This window comes from Aspergillus thermomutatus, assembly GCF_002237265.1.
Source record: "Aspergillus thermomutatus strain HMR AF 39 chromosome Unknown NODE_62, whole genome shotgun sequence".
NCBI classification, from domain to species: domain Eukaryota; kingdom Fungi; phylum Ascomycota; class Eurotiomycetes; order Eurotiales; family Aspergillaceae; genus Aspergillus; species Aspergillus thermomutatus.
The window spans coordinates 51,086-63,527 of NW_020798111.1; the positions used below are offsets into that span (position 1 = coordinate 51,086).

The 12,442-nt window shown below is 50.8% G+C and overlaps 8 protein-coding genes across 8 annotated transcripts; 4 read left to right on the top strand and 4 right to left on the bottom strand.

The window, feature by feature from the left end:
- Positions 1-352: 352 nt before the first annotated feature.
- Positions 353-1,751, bottom strand: CDV56_105849 (bZIP transcription factor; the record flags this gene model as incomplete). Its single annotated transcript, XM_026759468.1, has 2 exons — positions 353-1,339; positions 1,392-1,751. The coding sequence occupies 2 exons, from the start codon at positions 1,749-1,751 to the stop codon at positions 353-355; spliced, it is 1,347 nt and encodes a 448-aa protein (XP_026615589.1).
- A 744-nt stretch (positions 1,752-2,495) lies between these two features.
- Positions 2,496-3,595, top strand: CDV56_106003 (uncharacterized protein; the record flags this gene model as incomplete). The annotated part of the gene is made up of 4 exons (XM_026759622.1): positions 2,496-2,600; positions 2,651-2,886; positions 2,948-3,294; positions 3,345-3,595. 4 exons carry the CDS (start codon positions 2,496-2,498, stop codon positions 3,593-3,595), a joined length of 939 nt encoding a protein of 312 aa, XP_026615590.1.
- A 109-nt stretch (positions 3,596-3,704) lies between these two features.
- On the bottom strand, positions 3,705-4,141 carry CDV56_106089 (uncharacterized protein; the record flags this gene model as incomplete). The annotated part of the gene is made up of 2 exons (XM_026759708.1): positions 3,705-3,877; positions 3,940-4,141. 2 exons carry the CDS (start codon positions 4,139-4,141, stop codon positions 3,705-3,707), a joined length of 375 nt encoding a protein of 124 aa, XP_026615591.1.
- Positions 4,142-4,962: 821 nt separating this feature from the next.
- On the top strand, positions 4,963-5,451 carry CDV56_106162 (Con-6 family protein; the record flags this gene model as incomplete). Its single annotated transcript, XM_026759781.1, has 3 exons — positions 4,963-5,039; positions 5,116-5,268; positions 5,325-5,451. The coding sequence occupies 3 exons, from the start codon at positions 4,963-4,965 to the stop codon at positions 5,449-5,451; spliced, it is 357 nt and encodes a 118-aa protein (XP_026615592.1).
- A 141-nt stretch (positions 5,452-5,592) lies between these two features.
- On the bottom strand, positions 5,593-6,224 carry CDV56_106207 (HHE domain protein; the record flags this gene model as incomplete). The annotated part of the gene is made up of 2 exons (XM_026759826.1): positions 5,593-5,937; positions 5,994-6,224. The coding sequence occupies 2 exons, from the start codon at positions 6,222-6,224 to the stop codon at positions 5,593-5,595; spliced, it is 576 nt and encodes a 191-aa protein (XP_026615593.1).
- Positions 6,225-8,813: 2,589 nt separating this feature from the next.
- On the top strand, positions 8,814-9,512 carry CDV56_106407 (phosphoribulokinase/uridine kinase family protein; the record flags this gene model as incomplete). Its single annotated transcript, XM_026760026.1, has 1 exon — positions 8,814-9,512. The coding sequence occupies one exon, from the start codon at positions 8,814-8,816 to the stop codon at positions 9,510-9,512; it is 699 nt and encodes a 232-aa protein (XP_026615594.1).
- A 61-nt stretch (positions 9,513-9,573) lies between these two features.
- On the bottom strand, positions 9,574-10,155 carry CDV56_106458 (GFA family protein; the record flags this gene model as incomplete). Its single annotated transcript, XM_026760077.1, has 4 exons — positions 9,574-9,605; positions 9,652-9,772; positions 9,830-9,991; positions 10,048-10,155. The coding sequence occupies 4 exons, from the start codon at positions 10,153-10,155 to the stop codon at positions 9,574-9,576; spliced, it is 423 nt and encodes a 140-aa protein (XP_026615595.1).
- Positions 10,156-10,735: 580 nt separating this feature from the next.
- Positions 10,736-12,414, top strand: CDV56_106539 (translation initiation factor eIF-2B subunit family protein; the record flags this gene model as incomplete). Its single annotated transcript, XM_026760158.1, has 2 exons — positions 10,736-10,902; positions 10,953-12,414. The coding sequence occupies 2 exons, from the start codon at positions 10,736-10,738 to the stop codon at positions 12,412-12,414; spliced, it is 1,629 nt and encodes a 542-aa protein (XP_026615596.1).
- Between the last annotated feature and the right edge of the window lie 28 nt (positions 12,415-12,442).

Sequence of the window (12,442 nt, forward strand, 5' to 3'; positions counted from 1 at the left end):
TCAACTTATACAGTAATTCTGAGGTGCACCAAGGGTACGTATGCAGCCGGAACAGCTTATTTTTAGATAGGCTAATTATGCAGCAGTACCGGGCAGGAAGATCTGGATACCTCTCGCGAACTAAAGAAGATCATACCGCAATGTTTCTTGATGGCCCTGCTTAATGCTAGATCATGGCAGCCATCCAAATCCTTTTTCGCAGCGCCCTGACTAGCATATAAGGCCGAAAAGTACTCCCATCATCCATTCCTCATGAACACATTGCTAGATGAAGGGCTGCTTCCACATCCTTGCGACGGAAACCCGGCGTTCGGCCAAGGCAGACGCCTGTCTTCAACAGTTCTATCGTTCGTTAAGACTGTGACAACATGAAAGAGCGGAATGGATGCTGACCTTGAATTAGACGTGCCGCGTTCGCCACCTTTCGCCCATAACTGGAGTTGTTTGTATCACCCACAACAAATGCCACTTCTTTTTCCTGGAGAAATCCCTCTAGGTCCTGTATATCAAACCACTCACCATCGAGCTCATGCTGGACCTCCTGCGGTAGCTGTGATGTGGGATCTTGGATGTTCTCCCATCGCGGCAGAGTTTCAGTTGAGCTTCCCCGTTTCTTGCGAGGATAATGTGTACCAGCGCCACCGATTTTGAAGTAGGGTATCTCATGCCACTCATCTAGGCGCTTCTGGCTGGCTTTTGCATGCAAGCAGGCTTCAAAGTAAGAGGTTACGCGCTTCCTATCCATCAAGCGAAGGAGAAATCGAAAAGGTCTCTGTAAAATGTCCAAGCCAACAGAGGTATCGCTGAGAGCCGAGTAGCCTTCATAGAGACATGCAAAATGAAGTCGTTCGATAAAAGCGCTCAGATCCAGGGAAGTTACCTCGGGGGAATATTGATCTTCTGCCGTTACCCTGAATCCGGCTGCGTATAGCGTCCCCGAATCTTCCCTTTCAATAGATCCTATATAAGAAGGAGGCGATGTTGTGAGAGAAGTCTGCCTGCACTGAGGCTCTGTTCCCTCTGGAGATGAGTGACCTCCTTCGCTGGGTGATGATAAGCTTGCAGCAATATTTTGATCTTCTGTCGGGTTGGCTCCTTTTGCCAAAGACAGACAAAGCTGTACTGTGTCCCGTAAACGGCCGGTCAACCGAGGATCGGATGCCAGCACCTTGGATTGGATCAGCTCATCGCTAAATGACAAAAAAGCTGCGCTGATCTGCTCCACTGCAGTCTCAAGCTTAAGAACGCGGCTTTGAAGGGAAGAAACGCCGGCTTCCTTACGGGAACGATAGGCCCGTTGTGCTAGTCGAATTTGCATTCGACGTCGCTGTCCCGTCAGCTTGATAAAGAGAATGCTAACTAGCGCAAGCTAAGATGGGGTGTTCACGCACCTCATGAGGATCTTCTCCTTCACCAGCTGACTTGCGAGGTCGCCCTCGTTTTCTTGAAAGCGAGCCATCCGTGGGGTCGATATTTGATCTGGTTCGTTTCGAGGACTTATCTTTCGGTGCTTCGAGCTGCTGCTCAGGCGGATCTTTCAGAAGAAGGCCGCCGTAAAGTTGTGTCTGAGGGTGAGGTGTCGTTTGTGGACTAATAGAGCGTTCTGGGAGTAAGTATGAGGATGCAGACAGAAGCGAAGTGATTTTTTGAGCGCCCGGGAGATCCGGCACAGCTGGTCGACTGCGGCTGGACAGTACTAAATTTTGATGAACCTCCTCCCAGGTTAGTAAGGGAAACTCATGCTCGGACATCTTAGATCTGTCGGGATCGTCTCCAGCAGATATCTTTCAAGTTGAGATATGAGCTACAGAACTATGAAATGAGCTCAATGGAACTTTGCTGAGCGTCAGTCATGCAATGCAATGCAATTTTCGTTCAAAAGGTGATCAATAATAATATGATTCTCACTCTGAGTACCATGATAAAGTCTGACAATCTCATCAGCTGGATGTTCTCCCATCAGGAAGCGGCTTGATTGGGTTAAGTCGCATGGAACCTCGGCTCGATCACTAATCACAAAAAGACCCTCTACCAAAGTGCAACGGCAAGCTTTCCCCTTAAAGAGGCATGATCTCCTGCAAACATGCCATTTTTAGTCGATGGGCTTTGATCTGAACCAATTGAATTGGCATCTTTGATTCATGAACAAAGCCAAATCACAGCTTTCCTCAGTGGTCTCTGGGGTGCTCCTCAGGTGAGAAGTCGACCGTAGCATCGATCTATATCCATGTGTCCAAGACCGAGTCTCATGGAGCTTTTCTTGCCATCAGGTCATATGCCAGAAAGTCCAGCAGATCCTGCGGTGATATGATTCCTCTCGGAGGTTGTTGACTGGTTCAAGCACCCAGTTTCTGCGAGAGATGAAGAGCATGAGAAAAAGGTGGGGCACCACGACGCTAAGACAAACGAAGCAATCATCATCATCGCAAAGTATGCAGCCGTTCATCGACACTTCCCTCTCTGGCTGAACAAGATCTACGCTCGTTGCTATCAATATGGTCATTGTAGCTGTCGCCGGTGGGACTGGGGGAGTTGGTAAAACAATTGTCGAAACCTTGGTGCGAAATTCCCAGCACCAAGTAATTGTGTTGACTCGCAGCGTAAGTCTCCACGGCAATTAACTGGCTGACCACAGTCTCATCGTGTCCAGGAACCCAAATCAGATCATGCTTTGGATAGAACTCGGCAAGTGCAGGTAGACTACGATGATATTGCCTCTCTGGTCCAAGTTCTGGAGCAGCATGCTGTCCATACCATCATATCCGCAATTGGGATCTTCGATGAGACGACCAGTCAATCTCAGTTAAACCTCATCCAGGCTGCGGAGAATTCCAGCGTCACGACCAGATTCGTGCCTAGCGAATACTCTTTTATCCAAACCAAAGAGTAACCTCCCTCCTGCTGAGTTGTAGTGTTCTTGTTATCATTCCTAATTCGACGTCACCAGCCTCCTTCCCGTTGACCCTAGCATTCAACATTGGCTCGATGCCGCTGAGCTCCTCCAGAAAAGTCACCTTCAGTATACACGGGTCATACCCGGCTTCTTCATGGACTACTGGGGCATGCCTGTGGTGCGCACGAATCTCACACCCTGCACCTTTGGCATCAGCGTCCAGCACTGCCAGGCTGCCATCCCGGGCGACGGAAATGACGTCATCTCCATGACCTACACGTACGATATGGCAGCGTTTCTGGTCAGATTGTTGGACGTTGGGGACTGGCCTGAATTCAGCATTATTGTTGGCGACGAGGTCACGTACAATCAGCTTCTGGGGATGGCCGAGGAGATTCGAGGTCAGTGATTTCATCGATCATTCCCCGTTGCTTAAACTAAACCATTGCAGGTCAGAAGTTCCAGGTCACTTATGACAGTAAAGAAAGTATCAAGGATGGACAGGTTACTATTCCTCCAATGCCCGAAGGAAACCCCTACTCCTCAGAGGATCAACAAGAAATGACTGCCTTAGTGAGCCGACTGACGATAGCTGGTGTTTTCAAGCTACCAGCTAAAGACCGGCTGAACGACAAATTCCCTGATATACAGCCAGTAAAGATGAAGCAATTCCTAGAAGATGCTTGGAAGGACTACAAATGATTGATATGTCCCACATAGAATTCGAATAACATTACAAACTTAATATACAAAGTGTCATCGATTGCATTCATCGCATCATTTCATGATAGCGCTCAACTCCGGCACGGCATTAAGACAAGCGTTTCGTACCGGAGACACCAGAATCTCCATATCTCACAACATCAGGCAGATCATCTTCGCCAGGGCCCTCATTGTACTTATTCGCAGTGCTGGGCTTTGCGTGACGCAGCCGATCACCGGACATGATATTACTCTGGTCAATGGCCTCTCTCTCGTCGTCGTCTGATGGGAAGCAATTGGTCAGTCGCTCAGAACCAACAGGGTATCTGAAGTAGAGCACGTACCAAGCTGCTGGTCTGAGTTCGAGTAGGGAGGCTGCATGGGATCCTCGTAGGGGGCCTCATCGCGCTGAACGGGGACCTGGTTGCGGAGCTCAGAGCGTGTCTCGCCCACGTAGGAGTTGTCAACGACATCGGCTGAAACGGGCGAGGCATCGTTCTCGGCCTCGTAGTTGTCCTCAGCTTCTCTTTCGACACGGTTGGACATTTTGACTATGGTTCTCGTAGAATTGTGATTGCTGAAAGGTTGCGGTGGTTTAGGATTGCAGGCGTGTGGCAGAGTGAATAGATCGCTGGTGATGCACCGATGACAATGCTCGGGATACCGTGGGTATATATGTGTTTCCAGAATTCCGCGAGTCCCAGCATCGCCATCCTGACATCAAGCTGGTGTCAAGGTGTTGTCATGGATGGACGTTGAGTTTGCGATTGGGTTCTGTAGGACGTCATTTGGGTTATCGGCCGCAACCACGTCGACCGAAGGTCTAATTACTGAGCTATTGGCTAAACTACCTCAATGTTTCATATTCAAAGCTCGATCTAGTGGGGATCTACAGACCAACTGCGGGTATACCGATCATTCGGACCACTTGGCGATCAGATCGGTTCAATATCAACACCTTGTTTTTCAACGTTAATCGTAGCTGTACACAGAATCGAACAACTATCAACGAACCACATCATATCATACTATGCGTCTGAGATCATCCAATTCGATCGATCAATCCCAAATTCCCATACCCTGCTTATAACGGACACAACCAGACAAAAACAACGCCCATCTCCCAGCTCTGAGTGGCGGCATGACGCACCTCTAACATCAACCCGGACTCACCCCCCGCGAGATCCAAACCACCGACCTCACCCAACACATAATAATCTTTAATGACCACTTCCCCGGGAGGAGCGGTATCCACACCAGGAACCTGTTTAGTGCCTAAACTGTAGTGTTTCGATGCCGCACTCGGGATATCAAACTCGATCCATCTCCATCTCCATCTCCACCAAACAAACCAATCCGACACAAAGATGTCATACTCGAGGGAAAACAACGAAGTCTCCGCTTCTGGGGAGGATAGGGTAAATGCCATGCGCGGCTACAAGGCGTGAGTCTCCTGTCCTGAATTGACGCCGTCACCGATGGATATGGAACTGGGTTAACCCCGATACGGTTGTGTGAAGTACGCTCAAGAACCCCCGCGTCTCGGACGAAGCGAAGCGGCACGCCAAGGATGTGCTAGATAATGAGCTCCAGTGGGATCAGCCGCGGCATGATCTGTATGCTATGCGGCAGCAGAACAAAGAGCCGAACCGAGTGGCGGGTGGTCTGAAGGCGTCAGTATACCTGGCTCTGCTCTGATGATGGAGAGGTCGGCTGATGTGGCGTGTAGTGCGCAGAGCAATCCGCGTGTGACGCAGAGAGGAAAAGAGAGCGCTGGGGATAAATTGGATGAGTTGGGACGGGCAAGGGAGGAGCAGGCACAGCAGGATCAGTCGCAGGCGCAGCCTGAGGAATAATTATGTATTCATTCTAGATTGTGATATATAGACTTGGATTAGAGCTGCGTTCGTTACTAGATTTTTAATGTTGCACGATCTTGAAAAGGCTCCAGAGAGAGTGTAACAAGCATCTAGTCTAGTTCTTTGTTGTCTATCTATCTAGGCAGTTGACGGGTTGGGAGCGACCACATCATCAGGCCATTTACGGAATATATCCGCTAGATGGTCAATTGGGGCAGTCAGCAGCCCTACCACCGTCTCGAAAGGAGGTTTGTTCGGGGTGCCAGGATGCGACCGGGTGGGAACGAACATCTTCGTTCGGCTGAACGACTTGGACAGGCGCTCACTCTCCTGGGGGGTGATTGCGCTCTCCAGCTTGACAAAGTCAATGGTTTCCTCCTCTTCAATGTGCTGAGCGAGGTCCATCATCATAGACTTGAGGGTCGGTATGAAGGCTGGTTCGGAGGCATGCATGTCCTGGAACTTTTGAAGCTTTTCTTTGATCTTGTACAGCAATCAGTGACATGATAGAAGATCGACGATCAGACTTATGCTCGTACCGTCTGATGTTCACTACGGTCCTTATTGGCTGTCTCAGTACCGTCTCGGAGATGTTTCTCCAGTGCAGGATAGACGACCAACTCTTCGCCTACCGCATGGCGGGCGAGTTCCCAGGTGAGCTTGTTCTGGAACCGGGTTTGTTCATCAGTATCATTGGAGCTCAAGATGATGTTGTAGTATTCTTCAAGCTCTCGGTGGTCCTTTTTGATCGTATCCATAAGGCGGGTCATGATGATTGTTTAGAATTAGCGACGCGCATGTTCACATCTCGTATTCAGGAATGGAACAGCATTAAAAGACCGTCGACGAAAATGCCCTCTGTCGCGACCATGGGATTTTGGAACTTTGTAAACATCACGACACAGAAAATTGAGCATCAACGCGTAAATTCCATTGCCTGGCAGCCATAGAGTGTTGATAGTGTCCTCTCGATCCCGGTTCCCATTGTTTGCCTGGCCACTGGCCCAATTCTCAATCATGGAATGCTGGTCATAGGGCAGCAAGCTGTGATGATGTGACAGCGAGTCAGTGATTGGCAGGCGATTGGAGCAAGGGGAAATACCCGGATCGACGGAAGAGTGGCGCTTTTCGGCGCTTGTCATACTTACACTCACAGGGCAAATCCAGCGAATTGGATTTTGAGTCGTGATGCTTGATCGTATTCCCAGAAGGACTGCAAAGTGTGACGATCCTCGGACTGCCAGAGTCATGAAGAGCTTCAGTGCTTACAGCGAAGTGTAGGCAGCCTGGGTACAAGTACCTAACCCCTCACCATCCATGGAAGGATTTGCGATAAACCTGATCCGGAACTCAGATGGGAATGAGCCTGGCCAACCGGGGCTTTAGCCGACACAGGACAAGAGTCTAGACATGGATCGATGACGGGTGTTGTTCTCCGCTCCCTTCCTCTAGACAGACTAGACGAGGCTAATCACTCAAGTCACATCTTAGTCTTGTCGCGTCCCTGGACGAGGTCTGCCTGACGTAATTCGGATGCATGATCCAGCCTGTCATTTGACGTTCCTCGAGTGTGATGTGTTGGCGACGGGATCAGTGTGTGCCTGACAGGACACGGCGATCCGACTATTGCCGTCTTGGTAGTAATGCGATATTCGTGTTGCTTTCCTCCTGGCTCGATGCATTATTATTATTGTTTGTGCGCTGGCATTCCGAACGGGGTGGGGGCGTCAAATTGTCACCTCCAGCCTGATTGGCACGCACACCTACTATATCTGGCTCTATTTCCCCCGCGCGATCTGGGGCTGGAAATTATATCCAGATAATAGTTCCTGTTCTTGACAGAGGTGCTGATCGCGCGTGAGTTTCGAGAGTCCTCCAAGTTGTGGTCTTGTGCCCGAGCACTCGCGTGACGGATCACATTCACATTTCTCTCATCTGTCGCATTTGTCACAGTTGCAGCTGCTGCCTGTTGGATTCTTAAAGTAAAAAGCCGATCTAAGTATCTGAGCGCTGCTGATCATTTGTGCCATGGCGACTACATATGAAAGGTGAGTCAATCCCCAAAACCCATCCTCCTATCCCCCTGGATCTCAACTAAGTGTTCCATCTTGTTGCACAGATTCCCATTTCACGAACCCGGATCAGGACCAGACTCCCAACTGACAACAATGTCTGAGAGTTCAGTGGTCGGAGACTCTACAGCATACGAATCACTCCACCATGACGGTCTACGAAGGTCCAGCATGGGGAAATGCCTCTTACAATGGCTCTGGTCGACACTGATGATCGACGGCTCAAGAACACAGGATAGCCAGGCCAAACCCTCAAACCTTCGACATGGCGATCATCATGCCCAAGCTCGAAAGGGTAGCACATGCACTACACCGAAAATCTCTACGTCTTATGAAAGTGGACTGCAGGAGCAGTCTCACGCTAGCACGGACGAGGAGAATCCCGCCTGTAAAGCCTGTCGAACATGGGGGGTAGCTTGTGACAGGCAGCAGCCGCGATGCTCGCACTGTCTCGATCAACAGATTTTGTGCTTCTATGTGGCCCCGTTGCGAAAGACGATGAAGAAATCGAGCCGGTCTCGATCATCGCGACCACGAACAGGGACACCAATGCCTTTGCAGCAGCAAAGTTGCTGCTAAATGATGATATCAATCGGTTAAATGAATGAATTGACGATTTAGATAGAGATTTGCTCTCTTCTTGTCACTGGCGATGCGTAGCTGTGCCGCGGCGATGATTTTGAAGTCGCCAGTTTAGATAAAGTTATCGCAAGGGAGCATCTCCTCCGCACAAAGCGGGGGAACACGCCTGGATCCTGGTACATGCATGCAGCGGCGATTGGACTTATCTCCAGATATCCAAGGTTCTTTCTCAGAAAAATGGCGCAATCGGTGTTCCTGAAGCAGAATGATGATCGGCAAGATGGCAGCTTCCACTTATATGCGACCCCATTCTCGTCTCCGCTTCCACGGAGCAGCATGGCCCGAGACGGTTTGCCACGATACCCCTCAAACCATCAAGTACCTGAAGTTCTGTGTCGCAGTCCGTCTCACATCTTGTGCATCAACTCGGGTCACTACCAAAAAGGAAAAGTCACTACATGTTGCTGTCGGAGCACTGTGAGCCGTCTCCGCTCTACAGGCTCATGACGCGGGGTTTTGAAATATGTACCTACATTGGAAATGACATGAGACTTCATCAATCTCAGACTCTCTACAAGTGATTCCTGTATCATGCTGTGATTCCATTCTGTGTAGCCTCCGCATACATACCAGGGTTGCACTACCGCCAATACAAGGTAAGCCCTGCCATTTCCTCTACCCCTGGCAGAGACTAACCTGGCATAGATGGAAGCCGAATACACTCGCCTCGCAGAGACCATCCGCCAGAAGGCCAATGCCCACGACAAGAAGCGCTTCCTAGTCGCCATCGCCGGGATCCCGGGATCCGGCAAAACAACCACCGCAGCCGCCGTCGCCAGGCTTCTGAACGCACAACCCTCACCAAGACACTCTACTCTGCTCTCCATGGACGGATTCCATCTGTCGCGGGCGACGCTGGACCTTTTACCCAATCGAGAAGAAGCGTATAGCCGCCGCGGGGCACCATGGACCTTTGACGCGGCCCGCTTCGTCCAGTTCATCCATCGGCTACGGAATTGGGCTGATTCGACGCCCTGTGCATCTGCAGCGGAGACGATCTACGCACCCTCGTTCGACCACGAAGCTAAAGACCCCATCGAAAATGGCATTGTTATCACCAATGACGCTGAGATCGTGATCATCGAGGGGAATTATCTGCTGCTCGACGAGCCTGAATGGCGAGAGGTGGCTGGGCTGGTCGACTACCGGGTGTTCGTCGAGAGTGATCTGCAGGAAGCGCGAGAACGGGTCGCGCGACGGCATGTCCTGGCAGGGATTGAGAAGACGTTGGAGGATGGATTTCGGAGGGTGGACAGCAACGATTATTTGAACGCGGTTACCATTCGGGAGAAGCTGATCGCTCCAGATATGGTTGTTCACAGTGTGACTGAGCCATCTTGTTGATATTCATACGATGCAGACTCGGATACAATACACAAACTGAAACCTGATCATAGACCATGGTCTACTCCTTGATCTTCTGCTTATGAAACACATCTATAGCCATCAGCTACTGTCCAGACATCCGCAGAGAACAACTTACTTGGAATCTCAGGCATCCAGCTCGCCCTCGAACTACAGAAAAACTCTCCCTTGGGCGGCAACACCTCCGGATCGTCTAGAGTTCCAACGCAGATATACCGGAATTGGTCCTTGACCGCATCCTATTCGATTGCTTAGCGTCTATCCCACTGGTTTCCATGATGCCAAAAACAACTCACCCCGTACTCGAGAATGAAACTTCCACAATTATCGCAGAATTCCCGATGCAGTAACGACCCGGACCCGTTATCGCCAACATGCTCCTTGGGTTTTCCACCGGTCAGTTTGAAGGCATCCTTGGGGATCTTGGCGGTTAGGCCGTAGTTGGTTCCGAATGCTTTCTGTTGGTGTTCAGTTTAGCTATGCGCCATGGGGGGAGGGTAGAGGTGAAACTGACTTTACAGTTTGAGCAGTGGCAGAGAGAGGTTCGTGCTTCGTCCGGGGAGGCAAGGGATATTTCGTATTTGATGTTGCGGCAGTAGCAGGATCCTGTGTAATGCGGCATGGTTCGTGGAGTTGTAGTTGAGATGCCTCGGTGGGTTGTGCGTGGGGTATATTTGAATTTGAAAAGCTGGGGTGAGAGATGGCGATTTACAAGGGAGAGGCGGTTCATATGGTTGCTTTGTTTGAGTCAATTGCTCGATGTTCAAAGATGATTCTATACAAAGTGGCTTACGGTAGCTTGATATATACAGAGAAGGACACTGACGTCATTGCAAATTGCACAGGCAAGGGATCGAAAATAGAGACAATTTTCACTCTCAACTGGTAAGAAACTTGATACATGTAAGTAGAGCTCCTCTATCAAGCCAACTCGAGCTTCTTTGCTGGCCAATTGGCCATGTGTGGACGGTGATGTGATCATGACAAAACGCCCTACTTGCGAATGGCTGCCAACTTCAACTCCACCTCCAGATTCCTCTCATTTGACATCAGCGTCTGACATTCTCCATGGTGCTTCCAGAAAAGTACTGGTACCTCTTCCAAGCCTTCTACATTTATTCCAGACTGAATAGACAAATCGACTGTCGAGATCCTTTAGGAGATTTGCGGGGTTGATCTCGACGACCCCGCACGCTATCAAAATGGCACAGCAGTCTCAAATCACAGACCGAAGCTCAAGCAACAAGCCATCTGATAATCTGCAGAAAAGAGCTGTCGTCTCGTCGCTCATCTTCACTTTCCCAGATGGCGAGTCCTCCAAGCCCAAGGTAGCTCTGTTTCGCCGCAGCGACAAAGTAAGAACGTATCGGTGAGTACCCTCCTCCCCTAGATAAATATATGAGGAACTAACTCAAACAGCCATCACCTAGCCCCAATATCCGGTAGTATCGATCCAACCGACAAAGACCCCCTCACAGCCGCATGGCGCGAGCTCCACGAAGAGACCACCCTCACCCCTACAAACTTGACCCTCTGGCGCGTAGGGAAACCGTTCACCTTCGGCGACTTGTCCGTCAACCGCGAATGGACCATCCACCCGTTCGCCTTCAAACTGAAACCCCCAAGCCAGGGCGGCCAAGGCGAGGCGGCCATCAAGACAGACTGGGAGCACGAAAGCTGGGAATGGCACGATCCGGACTCCGTCATCGATGACGAGAACTTCGGCGGCGTCCCGCGCCTCCACGAGACGCTGCGCCGAGTCTGGTTCGAGTGCGAGATGGACGAGCACGCGGGGGAAGCCCTAGCAGCGGGATTGAAAAGACTGCGCGAGGACCATGAGAGCGGGGCGCACGAGTTGACGGCCATCGCGCTGACGACGTTCCGGGAGGTCATCGAGCAGACGCATGGCAGGATAGACGAGACGTGGTGGTGGATGGTGCGCATGGCTGCGTGGCATCTTGTCAAGAACGGCCGGGAGAATATGGGCGCCGCGACGCTCAACGCGCTCCTCTCGGTGCTGGTGGCCATGGACGAGATTCTGAACCAGACAACGGACAACGGGCAGAAACGGGACCGGATGCTCTCGGCCATCGACTTCCATCTCGCAAATCGAAAAGCCAATACCGCCCGTGTCAAGGACGCGTTCACCTCCTACATCCAATCCGCCTTTCTCGGGACCGAGTCAAAGCGAGACAGAATCACCATGCTCACATTATCCTCCAGCTCCACGATAAGAGACAGCATCCTCGACGCCTTCGCCTCGCTAGACATCCGCACACTCGAACTGCGAATCCTCGAATCCAGACCGCTCTTCGAAGGCGCCAGCCTCGCCTCGTCCATCTACTCCCGCTTCAAATCCGAGTTCGGATCGATCCCCAACAAGAACCTTGATATCAAAGTATACACGGATGCAGCGGCCGCGTTGGCCGCACAGAACGTCGACATCGTTCTCCTCGGCGCTGACCGCATCTGTTCGTCTAAGGGCGTAAGCAACAAAACCGGGTCACTGCCCATCGTGCTCAGCGCAAAGCACGTCACACCAAACGCGAAGATTCTTGTTCTCAGTGAGCTGGAAAAGGTTGTTGGGGACGACGGGATACTGGAAGACAAGGTTGAGGATAACGACCCCGGAGAGGTATTTAGTGCATGGCGCAATGAAAGGGTCAAGGGCACACAGGTGCTTGAAGACAGCTCGACTGGTTTCAAGACAGACCAGGAAAATTCGGCAACTATCGAAGTCAAGAATATATATTTCGAGTGGGTCCCGTTAATGTTGGTTGACGCCTTTGTGAGTGACGAAGGGGTTCTCGATGAGACAATCATCGAAAACAAGTCACAGCAGCTAGGGAAGTTGGCAAGTAAATACTTTGATGACTTATGATTTGACCATAGTTTTACCATATTGACGT